At 46.3% G+C, this 19,780-nt stretch overlaps 1 protein-coding gene across 1 annotated transcript in view; it reads right to left on the reverse strand.

Moving 5' to 3' along the window:
- The window catches only part of LOC106546823 (ankyrin repeat and fibronectin type-III domain-containing protein 1), a 355,948-nt gene that overhangs the window by 37,641 nt on the left and 298,527 nt on the right, over nt 1-19,780 (reverse strand). The window contains exons 6-10 of the mRNA XM_087728683.1: nt 10,936-11,137; nt 9,345-9,552; nt 6,342-6,536; nt 5,019-5,132; nt 4,205-4,302 (exon numbers count right to left, since the gene is read on the reverse strand). Of these exons, the coding sequence (XP_087584809.1) occupies nt 4,205-4,302; nt 5,019-5,132; nt 6,342-6,536; nt 9,345-9,552; nt 10,936-11,137 (817 nt within the window). The remainder of the gene's footprint in view (nt 1-4,204; nt 4,303-5,018; nt 5,133-6,341; nt 6,537-9,344; nt 9,553-10,935; nt 11,138-19,780) is intronic.

The following is a 19,780-nucleotide window of genomic DNA, read 5'->3' on the forward strand; positions in this document are numbered from 1 at the left end:
CCCAGTGGACAGCATGTGCCAAATTTAAGCTTCGAGGCTGGTTTGGCTGTTGCGCGATCTTGAAGTCCGGGCTGCATCCCCTGGCCTCATCCTTCCTTTTGCTCCCATGTTGTGTGCTCAGCAGCCAGGCTGGCTCCTGTTTTCCCCTTGGAAGCCATCCACCACAACAATGAGAGGGGACAACTGTGCGAGGAGTCCTGGCCGTTCCCAGAGAGATAAGAAAGGGGGGAGGGAAATGGGAGGGGGGAGGGCTCAGCCGGCCTAGGATTCCATTGCCCCAAAGACAGGACTGGAGCCAGAGATTCTGCTTTCCAATTAGCTCTGGAGCTGGTGGAAAAGGCTGGACGAGAGCGGATATACATGGAGGGCAGATGGAAAGGAGACCATTTTCCATTTACCTATTTATTTAACGTATGGTAAATACGTTATAAAGCACATCGCGATTTCGTTCTCAATAGGGACGTGGTGGCTCAGGGGCTAAGACGCTGAGCTTGTCGCTAAGAAAGGTCGGCAGTTCGGCGGTTCGAATCCCTAGCGCCGCGTAACAGAGTGAGCTCCCGTTACTTGTCCCAGCTTCTGCCAAGCTAGCAGTTCGAAAGCATGTAAAAAATGCAAGTAGAAAAATAGGAACCACCTTTGGTGGGAAGGGAACAGCATTCCCTGCTCCTTCGGCGTTTAGTCATGGTGGCCACATGACCACGGAGACGTCTTCAGACAGCGCTGGCTCTTCGGCTTTGAAACGGAGATGAGCACCGTCGGGAACGAGTAGTACAGATGTTCGAGGGGAATCTTTAATTTTAATTACATTCTCAACGAGCAAACAGGAAACTATTTACCCTGTTTACAAGTCCAAAGGCTGCTTTAATATACAGGTCGTCCTCTACATACGACCATCACGGAGCCCAAAATTCATGCTGCTGAGCGAGACATTAGCTAAGCGTGTTTTGCTCCATTTTACAATCTTTCTGGCCACACTTGTTAAGTGAATCATTGCCATTGTTATGTTTGTAACATGGTCCTTAAGTGAACCGGGCTTCCCCATTGACTCTCGAGGGTTGACACGGTTTTGTCATGCGGCTGAGTGACGTCATCACATCAGACAACATGACACTGTCATGTTTTCAACTGTCATGGCAAACTGTGGCTTAAAAGGCAGTCGGGCACGAACACAAATAGTTTTAATTCAGCTCTAGGTTTATTCTCTTTTTCTCTCCCCCCCCCCCGCCCTCTCTCCTGCTCACTGAAACTGAACCCAGGGATGCTAGAAAGCATTGAGGCTTCGGGAAGGCTGATAAAATACAGGTAATCCTTGTTGTGGCCCACCAGTGGGGCTGGCAGCAGATTCCAACAGTGAGGAGGTTGGGAAGGAACCTGGGCCAGTCCTGGAGTCTGAGGAAGGCTCTGATAAGGGCTCTGTGTCAGAGGCAGAGAGGGGGCCATGGCCGTATGCTAGTTATCAGCTGCCTCCAGAGTCAGACATCAGTGAGGCAGATGGAGCCTATTCCCAGTGTGCGCATGCGCAGAGCTGCCAGACGAAGAGAACGGCTAAAGAACAGGGGTTGACTTAGGAGTAAAGCCACAGGTGGATGATGAATGGCCCCTCCCAGAGGAAATAAAAGAAGAGCGAAAGGGGAGTGGAGTTTGCAGGAGACAATCAGTTCGCTTAATTGGTTCTTGACTCTCCGAGACTCCTGGCCAAGTTCTGCAGATATCGGCCTGGCAGCTTTCCAAGCCAGAGAAGGTTTGTGATTGTAAATCCTCCCTTGAAAGACTTTGCTGGATGTGAATGAACAGAATTAAGTCAATTAATAAAAGGGTTTTTTGTCAGGACAAGGAGTTTGCTTCCTGCTCTCGGGAAGCCTCGCTCAGAACAATCCTTGACTTATGACCGTGATTGAGTGAGTCCAAACTTTTTGTTGCTAAGTGAAACATTTCTTAAGGGACCCCGCCTTGAGTCACCGTTTGTAAGTAGGCAGCAATATAAAATTTCCAAATAATTAAATAAATGAGTTTTGCCTCATTTTGCCACCTTTCTTGCTTCAGCTTGTTAAGTGAATCACCACAGTTGTTAAGTTAGTAAATCTGGTTTCCCCGAGGACTTTGTTATCGGAAGGTCGCGAAAGGGGATCTACATTACCCCGGGACACTGCAACTGTCGTAAACTTGAGTCAGTTGCCCAGCGTCTGAATTTTGATCGTGAAGATGCTGCACGAATTGTGAGTGTCATAATTCACTTTTTTTCAGTGTGGCAAGTCACTTTTTCAGTGCTGTTGTAACTTCGGTCACTAAGTGAACTGTTGTAACTTGAGGACTACCTGTCTGCAGGACGTTTCCCCTGAAAGGGAAGGAGTTTTGGGAGATATACTGCACATTTACTGCAGTGAGGAAAATGTTTAGCATCATTTACATCTCCGTCATAAGTTGCAATGTCAACGCACTTGAGATGATTTATTTATTTATTTATTATTTATTTATCTATTTATAAATAATGCAGTCCTGAGATGATTAGGGGACTGGAGGCTAAAACATACAAAAAATGCTTGCTGGAATTGGGTATATCTAGTTTATTGAAAAGAAGGACCAGGGGAGACAGGATAACAGTGTTCCAATATCTCAGGGGTTGCTACAAGGAAGAGGGAGTCATGCTATTCTCCAAAGCACCTGAGAGCAGAACAAGAAGCAATGGGTGGAAACTAATCAAGGCATGAACCCAACTAGAAGGAGAAATTTCCTGACAGTTAAAACAATTAATCAGTGGAACAACTTGCCTCCAGAAGCCATGGGTGCTCCAGTACTGAAGGTTTTTAAGAAGAGATTGGGCTGGACAATAAAATATATGAAGAACGGTTGCTGGAAATGGGTATGTCTAGTTTAATGAAAAGAAGGACTAGGGGAGACATGATAGCCGTCTTCCAATATCTCAGGGGCTGCCACAAAGAAGAGGGAGTCAAGCTATTCTCCAAGGCAACTGAGGACAGGACAAGAAGCAATGGGTGGAAACTAATCAAGGAGAGAAGCAACTTAGGACTAAGGAGAAATTTCCTGACAGTGTGAACAATTAACCAGTGGAACAACTTGCCTCCAGAACTTGTGAATGCCCCCACACTGGAAGTTTTTAAGAAGAGATTGTATAACCATTTGTCTGAAGTGGTATAGGGTTTCTTGCCTAACCAGGGGGTTGGACTAGAAAACCTCTAAGGTTCCTTCCAACTCTGTTGTTATATTCTATTCTATTAGCAGCTGTTCTAAGGGAGTCCTCGATTCACGACTGTTTGATGTTACAATAGCACTGGAAAAAAGGTGATTTATGACTGGTCCTCACACTTTATTTCTATCCCAACTTACTATTATTTTTTCCGTTGCCACAAGGAAGAGGGAGTCATGCTATTCACCAAAGCACCTGAAGGTAGGACAAGAAGCAATGGGTGGGAACTAATCAAGGAGAGAAGCAACTTAGAACTAAGGAGAAATTTCCTGACAGTTAGAACAACTTAATCAGTGGAACAACTTGCCTTTAAGTTTTTAATGCTCCAACACTGGAAGTTTTTAATAACATCTTGGATAACCGTTTGTCTGAAGTGGTGTAGGGTTTCCTGCCTAAGCAGGGGGTTGGACTAGAAGACCTCCAAGGCCCCTTCCAACTCTGCTATTCTAACGAAGCACTTACCTGACATGGCATGATAACACAACCTGGTATTTCAAGTCTAGAATGTAACAAAGAGCACAATTCATCTCCTTGTAGCCTTGCAAATTATATAAATGGCCACCGCAATTTTGTATCAGATCTGAAAATGGGCACCTTTGGTGCCAGTAACTACACTCCCATTGCAAGAGGTGTGTATGAAAATATACCCGTCCTTCAAATGGGTGCGTCGTTTTTAACCCAAAACCGACTGAAAACATTTGGGAAATCTTTGGCCTGCCTGCTGTTTGGGTGGGCAGAAGGTCAGGGTGGAAAGATCTTAGCGCAGTGTTTCTCAACCTTGGCAACTTGAAGATGTCCGGACTTCAACTCTCAGAATTCCCCAGCCAGCATTCGCTGGCTGGGGAATTCTGGGAGTTGAAGTCCAGACATCTTCAAGTTGCTAAGGTTGAGAAACACTGTCTTAAGCGCCTTTGGAGTGAGAAAAGGTTGGGGTCGTTTGGGGTCAAGCCCTGAAGTAGCCTGAAGGTTCCACACACCCGCAAAGGGACACACACTCACCGAGACAAGGCCGTGGATGGAGATCTGGAGTTTTTTCAGCTTGTCAATCACCATTTCGCCCAGCGGTGGGGAAAAAGTGGGTGAGCAGCTCCACTCAACTGCAATGACAAGAAGAAACCAACCCTTACTTGGTCAGTAATTAAGAAAGCCGGTTTGATCTAGCGGTTTGGGACCGGGCTAGAAACCGGGAGACGGGGCGTTCTAGTCCTATCTTAGACATGAAAGCTGGCTAGGTGACTTTACACTGATCACCAGGAGACTGTGACTTCTAGTCCTGCCCTAAGCAGGAAAGCCAGATGGGTGACTTTGGGCCAATTACTAGGAGACGGTGAGTTCTAGTGCTGCCTTAGGCATGAAAGCCAACTGGGTGACTTTGGGCCAATTGCTAGGAGATGGTGAGTTCTAGTCCTGCCTTAGGCGTGAAAGCCAACTGGGTGACTTTGGGCCAATCACTCGGAGACGATGAGTTCTAGTCCTGCCTTAGGCATGAAAGCCAACTGGGTGACTTTGGGCCAATCGCTAGGAGACAGTGAGTTCTAGTCCCACCTTAGGCGTGAAAGCCAACTGGGTGACTTTGGGCCAATCACTCGGAGACGGTGAGTTCTAGTCCTGCCTTAGGCATGAAAGCCAACTGGGTGACTTTGGGACAATCACTAGGAGACAGTGAATTCTAGTCCCACCCAAGGCATGAAAAGCAGGCTGGGTGACTTTGGGCCAATCACTAGGAGACGGTGAATTCTAGTGCTGCATTAAACATGATGCATCGCCAGGAGATTTCAAGTTGTTGCTGTTGATGAAACACCCGGAAGCTTACCTTTGTATTTGGTGACAATCGCTGAATTGACGCTTAAAGGTTCCTGAAATGACACTTCGACAGAGGTGCTGCTGGCCACGGAAAGGTGTACGTTTGTAGGTGGATCTGGGACTCCTGCAGTGGGGCGGAAGAATACAGCACAGATATCAGGAAAATAGGCCCAGCTGTACCCAAGGAACATTGCTTTAATCAATGGCAAATTTAAGAGCCTGGCTGTTACTCACAGACAAAATGAAACAAAAATTTTGTAAAGGAAACTGTGGAGAGGAAGATAAGCTTGATAAGAGATTCAAGTGGTCCTTGACTTACAACCATTGTTTTGACGTTACAACGGCCCTGAAAATAGCAACTTACAACCAGTTCTTACACTCATCATAGCATCCCCATGGGCATGTGATCAAGAATTTGGCACTTGGAAATTGCCATGTGAATTGCCATGTGCTTGTGATGGTTGCAGTGTCTCCCAAGATCATGGCATCAGTGGTGGGATCCTGCCAGTTTAACAACCAGTTCGGTGATTGCGTGCTTTGCGCCCGCCTGTCCACACCTGACACCTGGTCCGCGCACATCTGCAGTTTTAACAAAACTTAATGTCAGGCCTGTAGTTATGTTGCTTTTAGGATCTTTGGCCTGCCACACTTTCTATTATTTCACTATGCTGTTTCATTAGTGTAGTAATTGGGAGGGGGGAATAGAAAGGAGTAGAATTGTGGAATGTGTTGTTGTCATTCCTTTCTAGAAGCCCAAGGTCATTTGTCTCCGCACCTCTGCACCTGACCGGAACCAGCTGGGTGGAGATGCCAGCGTGGCCAAAGAAGATTGGATCATGTGATGGATTTATGGGTGTGGGGATAAGATCATGAACTTTCAACTGGGTGGAATCCCAGGAAGTTTTCAGAATTGGGATAATGTCAGCGTTCCAAATATCATGCAGAATTAAATCAGAGTCCAAGGCAGAGCTATCCTTAAAGTTCCAATTTAATAAGTCAGACATGTTGGCACATCTGTGGTAAATCCCAATTGTGAAAACTTCCTGGGATTCCACCCAGTTGAAAGTTCATGATCTTATCCCACAGACCTGTGTGCAGAAGTAGCCTGGAGTACTGCTTTCTAACCATTGTGCCACCAGGGATTCTTCAGGTCACCATGGCTCCTTGTAGATAGGTAAGTTTATTTGTTTGTTTATCAAGTATACACCTCCCATCTTAACGTCCCATCTCTCTTATACAGGGATTGCATATTTCTTCCAGTATTCCAATAGATCAAAATTCCCGATCTTTCGGCATGGCGGCGTAGAGGGCCCTGTTTTCCCCAGAGACTCACGTGCGTGCTCAAACCCGGCGTTCATGCGCTTGTATAGCCGATATCGCCATTCCCAGGCCTTCAGCTGTTTCTCTTTCTCGGAACTTTCCGCGTTGGGCACCTCGTTTACCACCTGCGCGCTGAGGTCATTCACCCGCTGTTCGGCTTCCCGAACCAGGGTTGCCAGGTGCAAAGACCGACTCTCCAGGCTTACGACTTGGGAGAAAGAGAAAAAAAAGAGGACGAAAATATTAAAGGGCAGGGGGAGAAAGAAGGATCCTCTCTACATATCGGAAAGGATTCTCTTATGGCTTTAGACCAGGGTTTCGCAACTTTGGCCAACACAGCTAGCTGGGGAATTCTGGAAACTGAAGTCCACACATCTTAAAATGGGCAAGGTTGAGAAACCTTGCTTTTGTTGTTGTTGTTAGTTGCGAATTCGTGTCCAACCCATCGCGACCCCATGGACAACGTTCCTCCAGGCCTTCTTGTCCTCTATCATCCTCTGGAGTTCATTTAAGCTCATGCCTACTGGTTCGGTGACTTCATCCAGCCACCTCCTTCTCTGTCCTCCCCTTCTTCTTTTGCCTTCAATCCTTCCCAGCATGAATGAGATGAAACTCATATTTGAGTTTCCTCTTCAGGATCTGGCCTTTTAAAGAGCAGTCAGAGGTTGGGGAGGAACATGGACCAGTCCTGGAGTCTGGGGAAGGCTCTCATGAGGATCCGTGTCGGAGGCAGAGAGGGGACCAGGGCCATCTGCCAGTTATCAGCTGCCTTCAGAGTCAGACATCAGTGAGGCAGAGGAACAGCTGGAGCCTGTTCCCTGTGTGTGCATGTGCAGAGTTTCCAGACGAAAGTCAGCTAAAGAACAGGGGTCGACTTGGGGAAGTAAAGGCCACAGGTGGATGATGAATGGCCCCTCCCAGAGGAAATAAAAGAGGAGCAAAAGGGGAGTGGAGTTTGCAGGAGACCATTAGTTCGCTTAATTGGTTCGTGACTCCCCGAGACTCCTTGTCGAGTTTTGCAGATATGGGCCTAGCAGCTCTCCAAGCCAGATAAGGTCTGTGACTGTAAATCCTCCCTCGAAAGACTTTGCTGGAAGTGAATGAGCAGAATTCACAGGAAATTAATAAAAGGGGTTTTTGTCGGGACAAAAAGTTTGCTTCATGCTCTTGGGAAGCCTCGGTCAGAACATCTATAGCTGCACGCAGGGCCCACATTCCAATCCGCTCCGGCTGACGGGGCCTTAGCCTCCGTGTATTGAGGTTTGCCAACATCAGCATGTGGAACCTCAATTGGGCATTGGCCGAAGCGTATCAAGGTAGGAACACATGTCCCGTCACACGAGAGGTGGCTAGCCTTGGTTTTTATTGCCTTTTTTTTTTTTTTTTAGCAGTCGGGTATCGGAAAAGTGCTAAATGGCCCACGACTAACGTCCTTGCAACCAGTCTGTGTGAGGTACCTGCCCCCTTGCTCAACCTTCACGAACAAGAGGAGAAAGGCCCCCATTGAGGTTTTTCAAGACGGGTGTTTTATTCCGCGGAATCTCTTCGTTTGCCTGACAGGCAAGGATAGAAAAGAAAAGTCACACCTCGAGGTCCTTTCCCTCTTCTCCCATTATTACCTACGCTTGACAGCTAGGCCCCTGCGTACTCTCTCCCTGGGCCACCCAGCAAGAAGAGGTCTCAAGGGTTGCATCCCGCACAACCTCTTTCAGTGTGTGTGTGTGTGTGTGTGTGTGTGTGTGTGTACAAGAACTTGAGGCACAATGTCACACTGCCAGGACAGGAAGGCTACGGAGCGCTTATTCAAAGTCACGCCTCCTCCTGTCCCCATTCAGAGGAAGGCTTTTAGAGAAGAAAAGGCAATCTGCCCCTGACCCTCATTGTGAGACCCTTGTTTCCTCACTCACAAATAACCAGCTGAAAATTTCCCTGCCTGCTCTAAGGCAGAAATCTGAAGGAAGACAAGCAGCCAGAATGCAGAATGAGACGGTCACAGAGTTGGAAGGAATGTTAGTGGTCTTCTAGTCCAGTGTTTCCCAACCTTGGTGACTTTAAGTCCTGTGGACTTCAACTCCCAGAATCCCCCAGCCAGCTATGCTGGCTGGGGGATTCTGGGAGTTGAAGTCCACAGGACTTAAAGTCACCAAGGTTGGGAAACACTGTTCTAGTCAACTCTCAAGGAATAGTCAGATTCTTCCTTTTCTTTAATTGCAAGTGTGAATCTGTTCATTTCTGCACATTCTCATATTTTTCTTAATCACGTTCTCCTCCCGTAGGGATCTTTTCGCTTTTCCAATGTTGTGCAAATGCAATTCTAGCTGCAGTTATTACACGGATAATCAAATATACATTTTCTTTACTATACGTTTCTGCTAGAATCCCCAACAAGAACAAGAATTTAAAGTCAATACGTTGTTGTATCATCTTCTCCAACCACATATGGATTTTGTTAAAATATCCATGACTGGGAGAGACACGGGAACAAGGTCAGCCGATGAATAGGCACAGCAACTAAGTCAGCTAATGGGAGCTTAAACAGACTTGAGTCTGTGCAGAGAATTGAAACAGAAACTTAAGCAGTCTGCTGCTCTGAGAAGTAAACTAGCAATCTGTCTGGGCTTGTCTGCTGATATGAAACTAACTGCTTGTGTTTGCCTGTAACTCTCCTGCCTCGTGTTTACTTGGAAGAACCACCTGTTGGTATTGTACATTTATTCATCTATTCTTATGTGTATAAAGAAATTAAGGAATCCAGCTGAATCAGTTATCTGTATGTGCTTTCTGGATTGGAATTTGTGCTACAAACTCTGGCAGATTTTTGTCCAATAACCCCTCTCCCTTCTAGTATTGATGATGTACTAGATGATATTTGGGTAATGAAACATCTGCAGGAAAACAACCAAGCTCAGAGAGCACCAAGGACTCCTCATTTCAACCCTGAGCTTCAGATATTCCCCATTGTTACTATGAGAAAGAGCGCGGAAGAGGGCAAGGATCATAAGTGTTTCTGACTTACAGTGAGGACTTTCCTTGCCTCCAGCCAACAAGAGGGTCTTGGCAATGGGCGAGTTGTTGGTCATGATGGCGATATCTAGCGGCAGGAGACCTTCACTGTTAGGAGTATTAAGATCCAGCTCCTCCACACTGTATTGCTTCAACAGCTCTTGCACCTTATCGAGATCTTGCAACTCAACAGCCTCAAATAGAGCAGCGTTGCCTTGAAACTGTAGAGTGGAACAAAGTCACACCATCCTGTTAGATCTGAGCATCGTCTGGCAAACCTTACCTTCTTTTTAAGCATACACATCTACATTCCCAGGGATGGGGAGAAGGGAGAGGGCATCATTCTCTTCCAAAGCCAGCTCTTCCGGAGTCACTTCCTCGCTTGCAATTCACCCTACAGGAGTGGCCAAAATTGTGGAAACCTTTTGGGAAAAGTGTACCGTATTTTTTGGAGTATAAGATACACCGGAGTATAAAACGCGCCAAGATTTTGAAGAGGCGAATAAAAAAAGGTTTTGCACTCTGCAGACCTCCCAAAAACAGCCCTTTTTTTGTGAAAACAGGCCGATTTTTCATCCCCAAAATGGGCATGTACAGCCTTCAGAAGGCTGGGGGCTGGGGGGGGGAATGAGCAAAAATGGCTGGTTTTTCACTCAATTCTGCCCTGCCCAGCCCCCAGGAGCACTCTGAAAGCCTCCTAAAGGCTATGCACAGCCATTTCGGTGAAGGGAGTGGGGTTTCAGGAGGCCAAAAATGCTGTATTCAGTGTATAAGACGCACCCAGATTTTCAGCCTCCTTTTTGAGGGAAAAAGATGCGTCTTATACTCCAAAAATATGGTATTTTCTAAAACTAGCTACCATGTTTTTCAGACTATAAGACACACCAGTATATAAGAGTACCAGCAGTACTCTGCAGGCTTCAACAGGGCTGGGGGAAGGCAAAAATGCCTCTGTTTTTGGAAAAAAACGGTCCATTTTTCGCAAAAAAGGGATGTGGAGGTGGGGCTTCGGGAGGCCAAAAATGGCTGTATTCGGTGTATAAAGCCCACCAACATTTCCACGCTCTTTTACGGGGGGAGGTGCATTTAACCACTGCAAGCCAAGGTGGCGCAGTGGTTATATGCAGCACTGCAGGCTACTTCAGCTGACTGCAGTTCTGCAGTTCGGCTGTTCTAATCTCACCGGCTCAAGGTTGACTCAGCCTTCCATCCTTCCGTGGTGGGTGAAATGAGGACCCAGAATGTGGGGGCGATATGCTGACTCTGTAAACTGCTTAGAGAGGGCTGAAAGCCCTATGAAGCGGTATATAAGTCTAACTGCTATTGCTATTGCTATTATACTCTGAAAAAATACTGTAATAAAACCACTTTTTTTAATAGTACGATACAATTACATATCAATGGAAAGATAATTTAATCAAGAATGTAATGCAATAACTTTTATGAAGGAGGAGGAGGGGGAGGGGGAGGAGGAAGGGGAGGAGGAGGAGGAGGAAGAGGAGGAAGAGGAAGAGGAGGAAGAGGAAGAGGAAGAGGAAGAAGAAGCAGCTCTTCTAAAAATCCACTGAGCTACTCACTGAGACCAGATAGGAAAATCTATTTACCAGGTAGGATTTTCGCTGTTTCTCCTTTTCAGCTTTTCCGCCTAAGTTTCCTTCATCAAATGACATGTAGTTAACTCTGAATTTTCCCGAGAGATTGCGATAAAGCCTCTTAGCGGCATTTGGGGATGATGGTCCCGGCTGCTTTCGAGCATGGGCCAACTGTAGATCTCTTAGTTGCTGGGTCATTTTTGGTGAGGAAGACCTAAAGATCATCAACAACAACAAAGGGAGAATGCTAAATTAAATATCTAAAATAAAATAAAAAAAACGACAGCCACAAGTTGCAGATGAAAGTTGCTAAAGTTTGTTAGCACAAAGTAGATTTGTTGGCTTGTTAGCAGAATGGTCCTCCAGATGAATAAATGCTTTGCCAACTCAAAGTTTTGCTACAGCGTTAGATGAAATCTGTTACCCCAACATAGCATTTTAAGAGTTCTGAATATTTTTAGGTTTCGCTTATGTCCACCAGTGCAAAAGGCGTGTATTTTATTGTCAATTGTACAATGGACAAAGTATCTAGTATGGCATTTTAAAACACATGTATCTCGTGAAATGTCTCTGATTTTTATTTTAATTTTAATGCCTTTTTACAAGGGTAAAACTTATCCTCCATACTTACAGTCAAGATTGTACTCCGTAAGTCCCTTAACTAGTTAAAACATGTACTTAAAATAGCTTCTAAATGAAAATTTAGGATTGCGTGTAAACCATAAAAATAAGAAATTAGAATAGACAAAAAGACAAATTTGGTAATAAGGTTAACAAAGAATTTCATATCAGAAGTAGGTCTTAAAGCTATTGCCTTTGCTAAATTTTCCTTCCTTCCTTCCTCTTTCTTTCACTCTTTCTCTTTCTCTTCCTTCCTCTTTCTTTCTTTCTTTCTTTCTTTCTTTCTTCTTCCTCAAGCATACTGTATGCACACCAGTTTGGTGTACCAGTTATATACCAGTATATAAGTCTAAGGGCTAATGCCCTTCCTTATTTCTTCCTTCCTTCCTCCTTCTTTCTTTCTCTCTTTCTCTTTCTTACCCTTCCTTCCTTCCTTCCTTCTTTCCTTCCTTCCTTCCTTCCTTCTTCCTTCTTCCCTCCCTCCCTCTTTCTTTCTCTCTTTCTCACCCTTCCTTCCTTCCCTCCTTCCTTCCTTCCTTCCTTCCTTCTTTCCTTCCTTCCTTCCTTCTTCTTCAAGCATACTGTATGTACACCAGTTTGGTGTACCAGTTAATGACACCATTCTAGAAACTGGGAGCCGGGGTGTTCTTATCCTGCCTTAAGCATACAGACAACTGGATGACCTGGAGCCAGTCCCTCTCTGCTAGCCCTAGAAAGAAGACAAGGACAAACTACTAAATCTTTGTTTCAACTCTTTGCTTGGGTTCCTACCCTGCCCAACGTTAATGTTGCAAGCACCACATAGTCACAACACATGTAAATTGGGTGGCAATATAAATTTGTTTCATAAAGAAATAATTGAATAAATTTTGACCAGACAACTACAGGGACCTATCCTGGCAGAGTCAAGATGGAATTGAAGGATGCGTGTGTATGTGTATATACATACACACACAGTCTTCTCCAGCACCAGAGTTCAAAGGCCTCCATTCTTTGGTGCTCAGCCTTTCTTATGGTCCCACCTTCACAGCCATCCATTGCAACTGGGAAAACCATAAATCTTGACTAGACGGCCTTGTGTTGGCAGGGTGATGTCTCTGCTTTTTAGGATGCTGTCTAGATTTCCCATAGCTTTCCTCCCCAGGAGCAAGCCTCTTTTGATTTCTTGGCTGCAGTCCCCATCTGCAGTGATCTTGGAGCCCAGGAAAATAAAATCTGTCATTACCTCCATTTCTTCCCCATCTATTTGCCAGGAATTGAGAGGGCCAGATGCCATGATCTTAGTTTTCTTAATGTTGAGTTTCAAGCCAACTTTTGCACTCTCCTCCTTCACCCGCATCAAGAGGCTCTTTCGTTCCTCTTCACTTTCTACCATTAGACTGGTGTATATGTATATGTGTGTGTGTACACACACACACACACACACACACACACACACACACACACACACCAATTGGATCAAATGTAATCAAACCAAACAGACACCCAAACACTATGGAAACAAGACAAGATTTATAACCTGAACACTGCATCAGGGTTTGTAACATGAATACAAATAATATTAATTATTTTTAATTAAAAATTATGTAAAAAATAAAAAGTGCTACTGCCTTATTTTTTTTCCTGGGAAGGCCTGTAAAATGACAGCCAACTTAAACGTCTCTCCTTTTTGCATCATGCTAAAGAAGCATCTTTTTTTTTAAAAAAAAATCCACAGTCCTGATGTTTAGAGACAAGCCCTGCAGAAGGTATTAAGGGAACCACGACCGCAATTGTTCATGATTGCAGCGATTTTATCTGAAGCAACGTGCAATGAATTACATTATTTTGCTTGGTTTTTTTCTTTTTTTAATGAGCTTTGAAACACAGCCGTCTCTTTAGTCTCCTTCTAGGCATTTTTTCTAGATGGGAATGGATGGCGGAAGATTAACCTGTCTCCCTTAAAAGTAAAATGCACCTGTGTTTCAGGAAGGAATTAATTATTTTGTACCCGTGCCAAGGGGTGGGACTGGGGCAAAACCTGGGTTTTCAGTCACGCAGTAGCTTAGGATTACGAAAACCGGATGGCTCCAGACTTAACCCTCATCTGGGAGGCTATGAATGATTTGATCTGGCACCAAAGTTAATCGCCGAGCGATGCGTCTTGGTTTGGTCTCTGGTCCTTTGGCTGTGCGAACACAGCCAAGGCAGACAATGGAGGCAATTAGCGGCGAGGTTATCTGGGTGCGTATCAAGTGAAAATGGATGGAAAGAACTCCTCGGTGTGGGTTTGACAACGTCCTAAAGGAAGAGCTGCAAGGGGAACATTTGCAGACATCAGATAAGAGGTTGGGAACCAGTTCAGGAACGAAGGATGGGGAAAAAAAGAACGGGCGATTGTTCCCCACCAGCGGGCCCTGACTTATGACCACAATGGGGAACCAGAATTTCCAGTGGCCCTACGAAGGGGTCTTGCCAAATTGTTGAAGGAAGGGCAGTCAAATGATATTGGAGAGACACTGTTGAGTCCGGAATGAATCAGAGGCGGTATTCAGCAGGTTCTGACCAGTTCTGGAGAACCGATAGCAGAGATTTCGAGTAGTTTGGAGAACCGGCAAAAACCACCTTTGGCTGGCCCCGCCCCCATCTATTCTCTGCCTCCTGAGTTCCAGCTGATTGGGAGGGAATGGAAATTTTACAGTATCCTCACGCCCACCAAGCCACGCAATGCCCACCAAGTCATGCCCACCAAGCCATTCCCACAGAACCACTAGTAAAAAAATGTGAATCCCACCACTGGAATGAATAGGAGAGGGGAGGATAGGATAGGATAGGATAGGATAGGATAGGATAGGATAGGATAGGATAGGATCGGGAACAGGAACAGGAACAGGAATAGGAACAGAACAGTACAGCACAGTATAGAAAAGAAAAGAAGAATAGAAAAAAATAGCATGGCATGGCATGGCACAGAATAGAATAGCATAGCATAGAAAAGAAAAGAATAGAAAAGAAATAGTATGGCATGGCATGGCACAGGATAGGATAGGATAGGATACAATACAATACAATATAATATAATGGAATTAGAGTAAAATATGGAATGAAATAGGAATAGGAATAGGAATAGGATAGAGCAGAGCAGAGCAGAACGGAATAGGATGAGTTGGAAGGGACCTTGGAGGTCTTCTAGTCCAACCCTCTGCTCAGACAGGAAACCCTACACCATTTCAGACAAATGGTGGTCCAATCTCTTCTTAAAAGCCTCCAGTCTTGGAGCTTCAGAGCAATGGTTCTTGTCTCAAGCTGCCAGGGCGCCAAAAGACTTTTCAACCAAGGTGCATTAGAAAGGAGGGAGAGGAGCAGCAACAGCACACAGAACGAATCATCTGCCTAGATCCAGGTAGCCCTCAACTTATGGCCACCATGGGGGGGGCAGCCTGGATTTCTGCCGCTAAGCAAGGCCGGTGTTCGGTGAGCTGCACCTCCTTTTCGGTTGTTTGCCGCCGTTGTTAAATGAATTGCGGCACTGTGAAGTCAAATCCCGCCGTCTGGCTTCCCTCATCGGGCGTCAGTGCAGAGGGGTGGCAAATAGTGATTGCACGTCCCCAGGACACCGCAATGTACTACACACAGGTAGTTTTCACCTTACAACTACAACTGACCCCCAATTTTCTGTTGCTAAACAAGACATGGCGGTTGCAGTCTCCCAGGGTCACACGATTCCCTTTTTGCAACCTTCTGACAAGCCAAATCAAGGGGTCAGCCAGATTCATTCATTCAATTTATTTATTTTATATTGCGGCTTATTTGCCCATGGCAACTCAAGGTGGCTTACTTTAAACCACCTCAGGAAAAGGTAAAGGTTCCCCTTGCGCATATGTCCCAGTTGTTCCTGACTTTAGGGGGCGGTGCTCATCTCCGTTTCAAAGCCGAAGAGCCAGCGAAGACGTCTCCGTGGTCATGTGGCTGGCATGACTCAACGCCGAAGGCGCACGGAACACTGTTCCCTTCCCACCAAAGGTGGTCCCTATTTTTCTACTTGCATTTTTTACATGCTTTCGAACTGCTAGGTTGGCAGAAGCTGGGTCAAGTCACGGGAGCTCACTCTGTTATGCGGCGCTAGGGATTCGAACCGCCAAACTGCCAACCTTTCTGACCGACAAGCTCAGTGTCTTAGCCACTCAGCCATCACATCTCTTAAAACCTCATTAAAGAACAATAAAAGCAATAAGAGAATCAGATACATTTATATAAGATTCACTTAACATCTGTGTTACTGATTTCACACTTGCGGTGATTCACTTAAACATCTGTGGAAAGAAAGGCTGTAAAATGGGGCTTAAACTCACTGAGCCAACCTCTCACTTAGCAGCAGCAATGGTTGGGCTCAATCGTGGTCGTAACCGGAGGACTGCCTGTACCAGGCGTGAACCCGGCTGTTTGCAGTTTCTTTAACCAACCAGGGTCTAAAAAACCAGGGCGAAGTTTCAGACCCTGGCAGAAGAAAGCTTGATTTTCCCAATTTTATTTTATTTGATGTCGTAAAATTGACCTGAGATGCTTGGAAATTACACGCTGCGCCTTTCTTATGAATGAAACCTCTTCTCCAGCCCCTTTGGTGACAGTTGGTATTTGCTGTGTCAAGGAAAGATATGAGAACAAGCATGCTCCCTGATGTGCTAAATACTAGCTGTCATCGGACCCGGGCATTGCTTGCCATGCGAAATGGGAAGGGTAGTATCATATCATGACAAAGTCTTTATATGAAAAGTCATTGTGGGCGCCAGACCTCTGGCACAGCCATGAAAAACATAATAATAATCTCTTTCTGTCTTCTTGCTCCCAGATCTTCGAAACTGCTTATCAGCCAGTCAAATCATGAACAATATGAAACAATCAGAAAACCACTGCCATCACCACAACAGAAATCACACCATCTAATTAAACAGTACACGCTGGAGGATAACGAACTCATAATGTCATTTGCTCATTGGTCTAGGTTGAGTGGGGTGGGGTGGGGTGGGGTGGATGTAGGAGAACAGGGGTAGTTGGGAACAGGACCGACAGAAAAGTCACTGCCGTTGTTAAATGAATCAGAGTTAACAGATTAACAGAGTTGGAAGGGACCTTCTAGGTCAGTGGTGGCGAACATTTTTGTCGTTGCATGCCGAAAGTGTGTGCGACCGTGCCCCAGTGGTGGGTTGCTGTTACCGTCGCTACCGGTACGCTGCTCAGGAGGCCACGCATCCTGTTCGTGCACTGTGCGCGCATGTGCAATCCACTGCCCCTGTGATGCCCAACTGCTTGTTGGGGCTCGCGCAGGCGCCACATGCAGGTTGCTTTAAAAACAGGTATAGAATGTGGGCAGGTGCCACCATACCGGTACACTATCAGTTGCTCCCGGCTAGTACTGGTACGGCTGTACCGGACCGGACCCGCCGGAACCCACCACTGACGTACCCACACCCATAATGCAATGCACATGCAACTCCCCCCCCGTGCGTGCCCTGCCCCCGTGTGCATGCATGCATGACCCCTCCTGTGCTCCTCCACCCTCCGTGCGTGATTCCCCTGCACCACATTTTGGACCTAGCGGTCCTCCCTGAAGCATCCTGGGACCAAAAATTGGGCGGGGGTATGTGCAACATTCCCCCACCCTCACACGTGCATATGCATACACAACCCCCCTCTGCCTCCCCATGCATGTGTGCACGTCTCCCTCAAGTGGGGGATGCATGAGTGGTAGAGACCCGAAAATCAACTGGCCAGTGGGAGGCGCGCACAGGTGTGGTGGAGCTGAACAGGGGCGGTGGCTCGCTGGCCTATAGAGAGGGCTCCCCGTGCCATTTGTGGCCCGAGTGCTATAGGTTTGCCATCCCGGTTCTAGGTCATCTAGTCCATCCCCCTGCCTAAGCCGGAGACTCCTACACCATTTCTGAGAGATGGCAGTCCGGTCTCTTCTTGAAAGCTTCCAGGGATGAAGCTCCCACAAACCTCCAAAGTCAATTTCATCATTAAGTGAATCTGGCTCTCCCCCACTGACTCTGCTTTTAGAAGACAGCTGGGAAGGTGTCAAAGGTGAATCCCGTGACCCCAGGATCCTTCACAATGCTGCTTGCCATGATCCCGTGATCAGGATGCGACGGTCATTAGTGCGAAGACCAGTTGCACATCACCTTTTTTCACCATCATCGTGAGTCGAGGGCTACCGCTGTGTCTTCCTACGCATGTACGCCTTATTGCCTCTCTTTCTTGCACCCCCCCCTCCCGACAAACTATTTTCATTTTCTTGTTTTCGACTTTGTTACAAGTTAAAACGTTCGGTTTCTAGCAGACTTAAAGCTTACAGGAATTCCGTCCGTGCCAGGAATAAGTTTCATTTGTTCCTCTGTATCCCTAATGATACTAGCAGAGGCCCCCTACTTAACCACAAGGCCAGCAGGAGCCAAGCAACAGACAGTGGTGTGTGTGTGTGTGTGTGTGTGTGTGTGTGTGTGTGTGTGTGTGCAAAAGAGATGGAGATTTGGGCCGTCTACTGAAATAATAATCTTCGCATCGCTTCTTGTGGTCAATTGCAGTCAGCCTTCCATCTCTTTGTATCGGGGAATGCACGGGAAGACGTGGAGAACACAACGAGAAAGAAATCAATACCATGTAAAGCTTCTGTCCCATTCTTATCCTACCGTTAGTTCTTTGCGAGTTGAGATTAAAAGTCAAAGCATGCATTTGTTCTTCTCAGCTGTTCCGTCGAAGGCTGGGATTTATCTCCTTAGAGGCTGAACGGAAAGCTCCGAAAACCAGAGTTAAGCTATTTGTACTCACTGCATCATTGACCGAATGTCTTTTGTCTACCCGGTGTCTACACCAGATTAGTCCAAGTGGACCCTCCGATGCAGGGGAAAGCGTGTTTGGCTTCCGCTACCATGGTAACCCCTCACTTTGTTTGTAGCTACTTCTATAAATCACTACTATCGGTGCGGGTTCATGGTGGAGTCTCCCTAGCGATTCAAACAGCTCCCACCTTAAAGGTAAATGTTCCCCTTGCACATATGTGCTAGTCGTTCCTGACTCTAGGGGACGGTGCTCATCTCCATTTCAAAGCCAAAGAGCCAGTGCTGTCCAAAGAAGTTTCTGTGGTCATGTGGCCAGCATAACTAAACACTGAAGGCGCATGGAATGCTGTTACCTCCCCACCAAAGGTGGTTCCTATTTCGTGACCCGTCAAAACCATGGTCCACAAAAGCGCGCTCGACGAAAGTGCGCATTTGACACCATCACAGCGCGACGAAAAAAATTAAAAATTGAAATAAAAATAAAATTAAAGCAAGCCGATTCACATAAAGGTAAGAGTTAGGTTTAGGTTTAGGGTTAGGGTTAGGTTAAGGGTTAGGGTTAGGTTTAGAGCGTTAGGGTTACGGTTAGCGTTAGGTTAAGGGTTAGCGTTAGGTTTAGCGTTAGGTTAACTGTTAGGTTTAGGGTTAGATTTAGGGTTAGGTTAAGGGTTAGGTTTAGGGTTAGGTTTGGGGGGGGTTAGGGTAAGGTTTTCGCTTTATTTTTACATTTATCGATCACAGCGCGATGTTTTCGTCGCGCTGTGATGACGTCACATACGCACTTTTGTCGAGCGCGCTTTTGTCTAACCGCGGTTTTGTGGTGGAACCTCCTATTTTTCTACTAGCATTTTTACGTACTTTCGAACTGCTAGGTTGGCAGAAGCTGGACAAGTAACGGGAGTTCACTCCGTAAAGCCGCGCTGGGGATTCAAACCGCCGAACTGCAGACCTTTCTGATCAACAAGCTCAGCATCTTAGCCACTGAGCCACCGCGTCCCTTTTACAGCTCCCACCTTAAAGTCATGTAAAAAAAGATGTTGAGACTCTAGAAGAGGGGTGTCAAACTCGATTTCATTGAGGGCCACAACAGGGTTGTGTTTGACCTCGGGGAGGGGGGGGCAGCTCGATGTCACTCATGTCGAGGGTGCCTGGGGTGGCCCGAGTGCTCTACCAGCAAAAACGGGCTCCCAAGCTCCGCTTTTGGCTGCCACGACCTCCTGCAACCATTTGCCAGCAAAAATGGAGCTTCATTTTTGCTGGCAGAAGCACCGTGGGCCGGTACTTTGCTGTTTCCAAGGCAGCCCCGAGGGCCAGATCTAAGTACCCCATGGGGGGATTTGGCCCCTGGGGCTTGACTTGGATACCCATGCTCTAAGGAGAGTGAAGAGAAGAGCAACAAAGATGATTAGGGGACTGGAGGC

The sequence above is a fragment of the Thamnophis sirtalis genome, unplaced genomic scaffold, assembly GCF_051295495.1.
Source record: "Thamnophis sirtalis isolate CommonGarterSnake01/CBP01778 unplaced genomic scaffold, rThaSir2_p1.2 scaffold_14, whole genome shotgun sequence".
Lineage (NCBI taxonomy): Eukaryota > Metazoa > Chordata > Lepidosauria > Squamata > Natricidae > Thamnophis > Thamnophis sirtalis.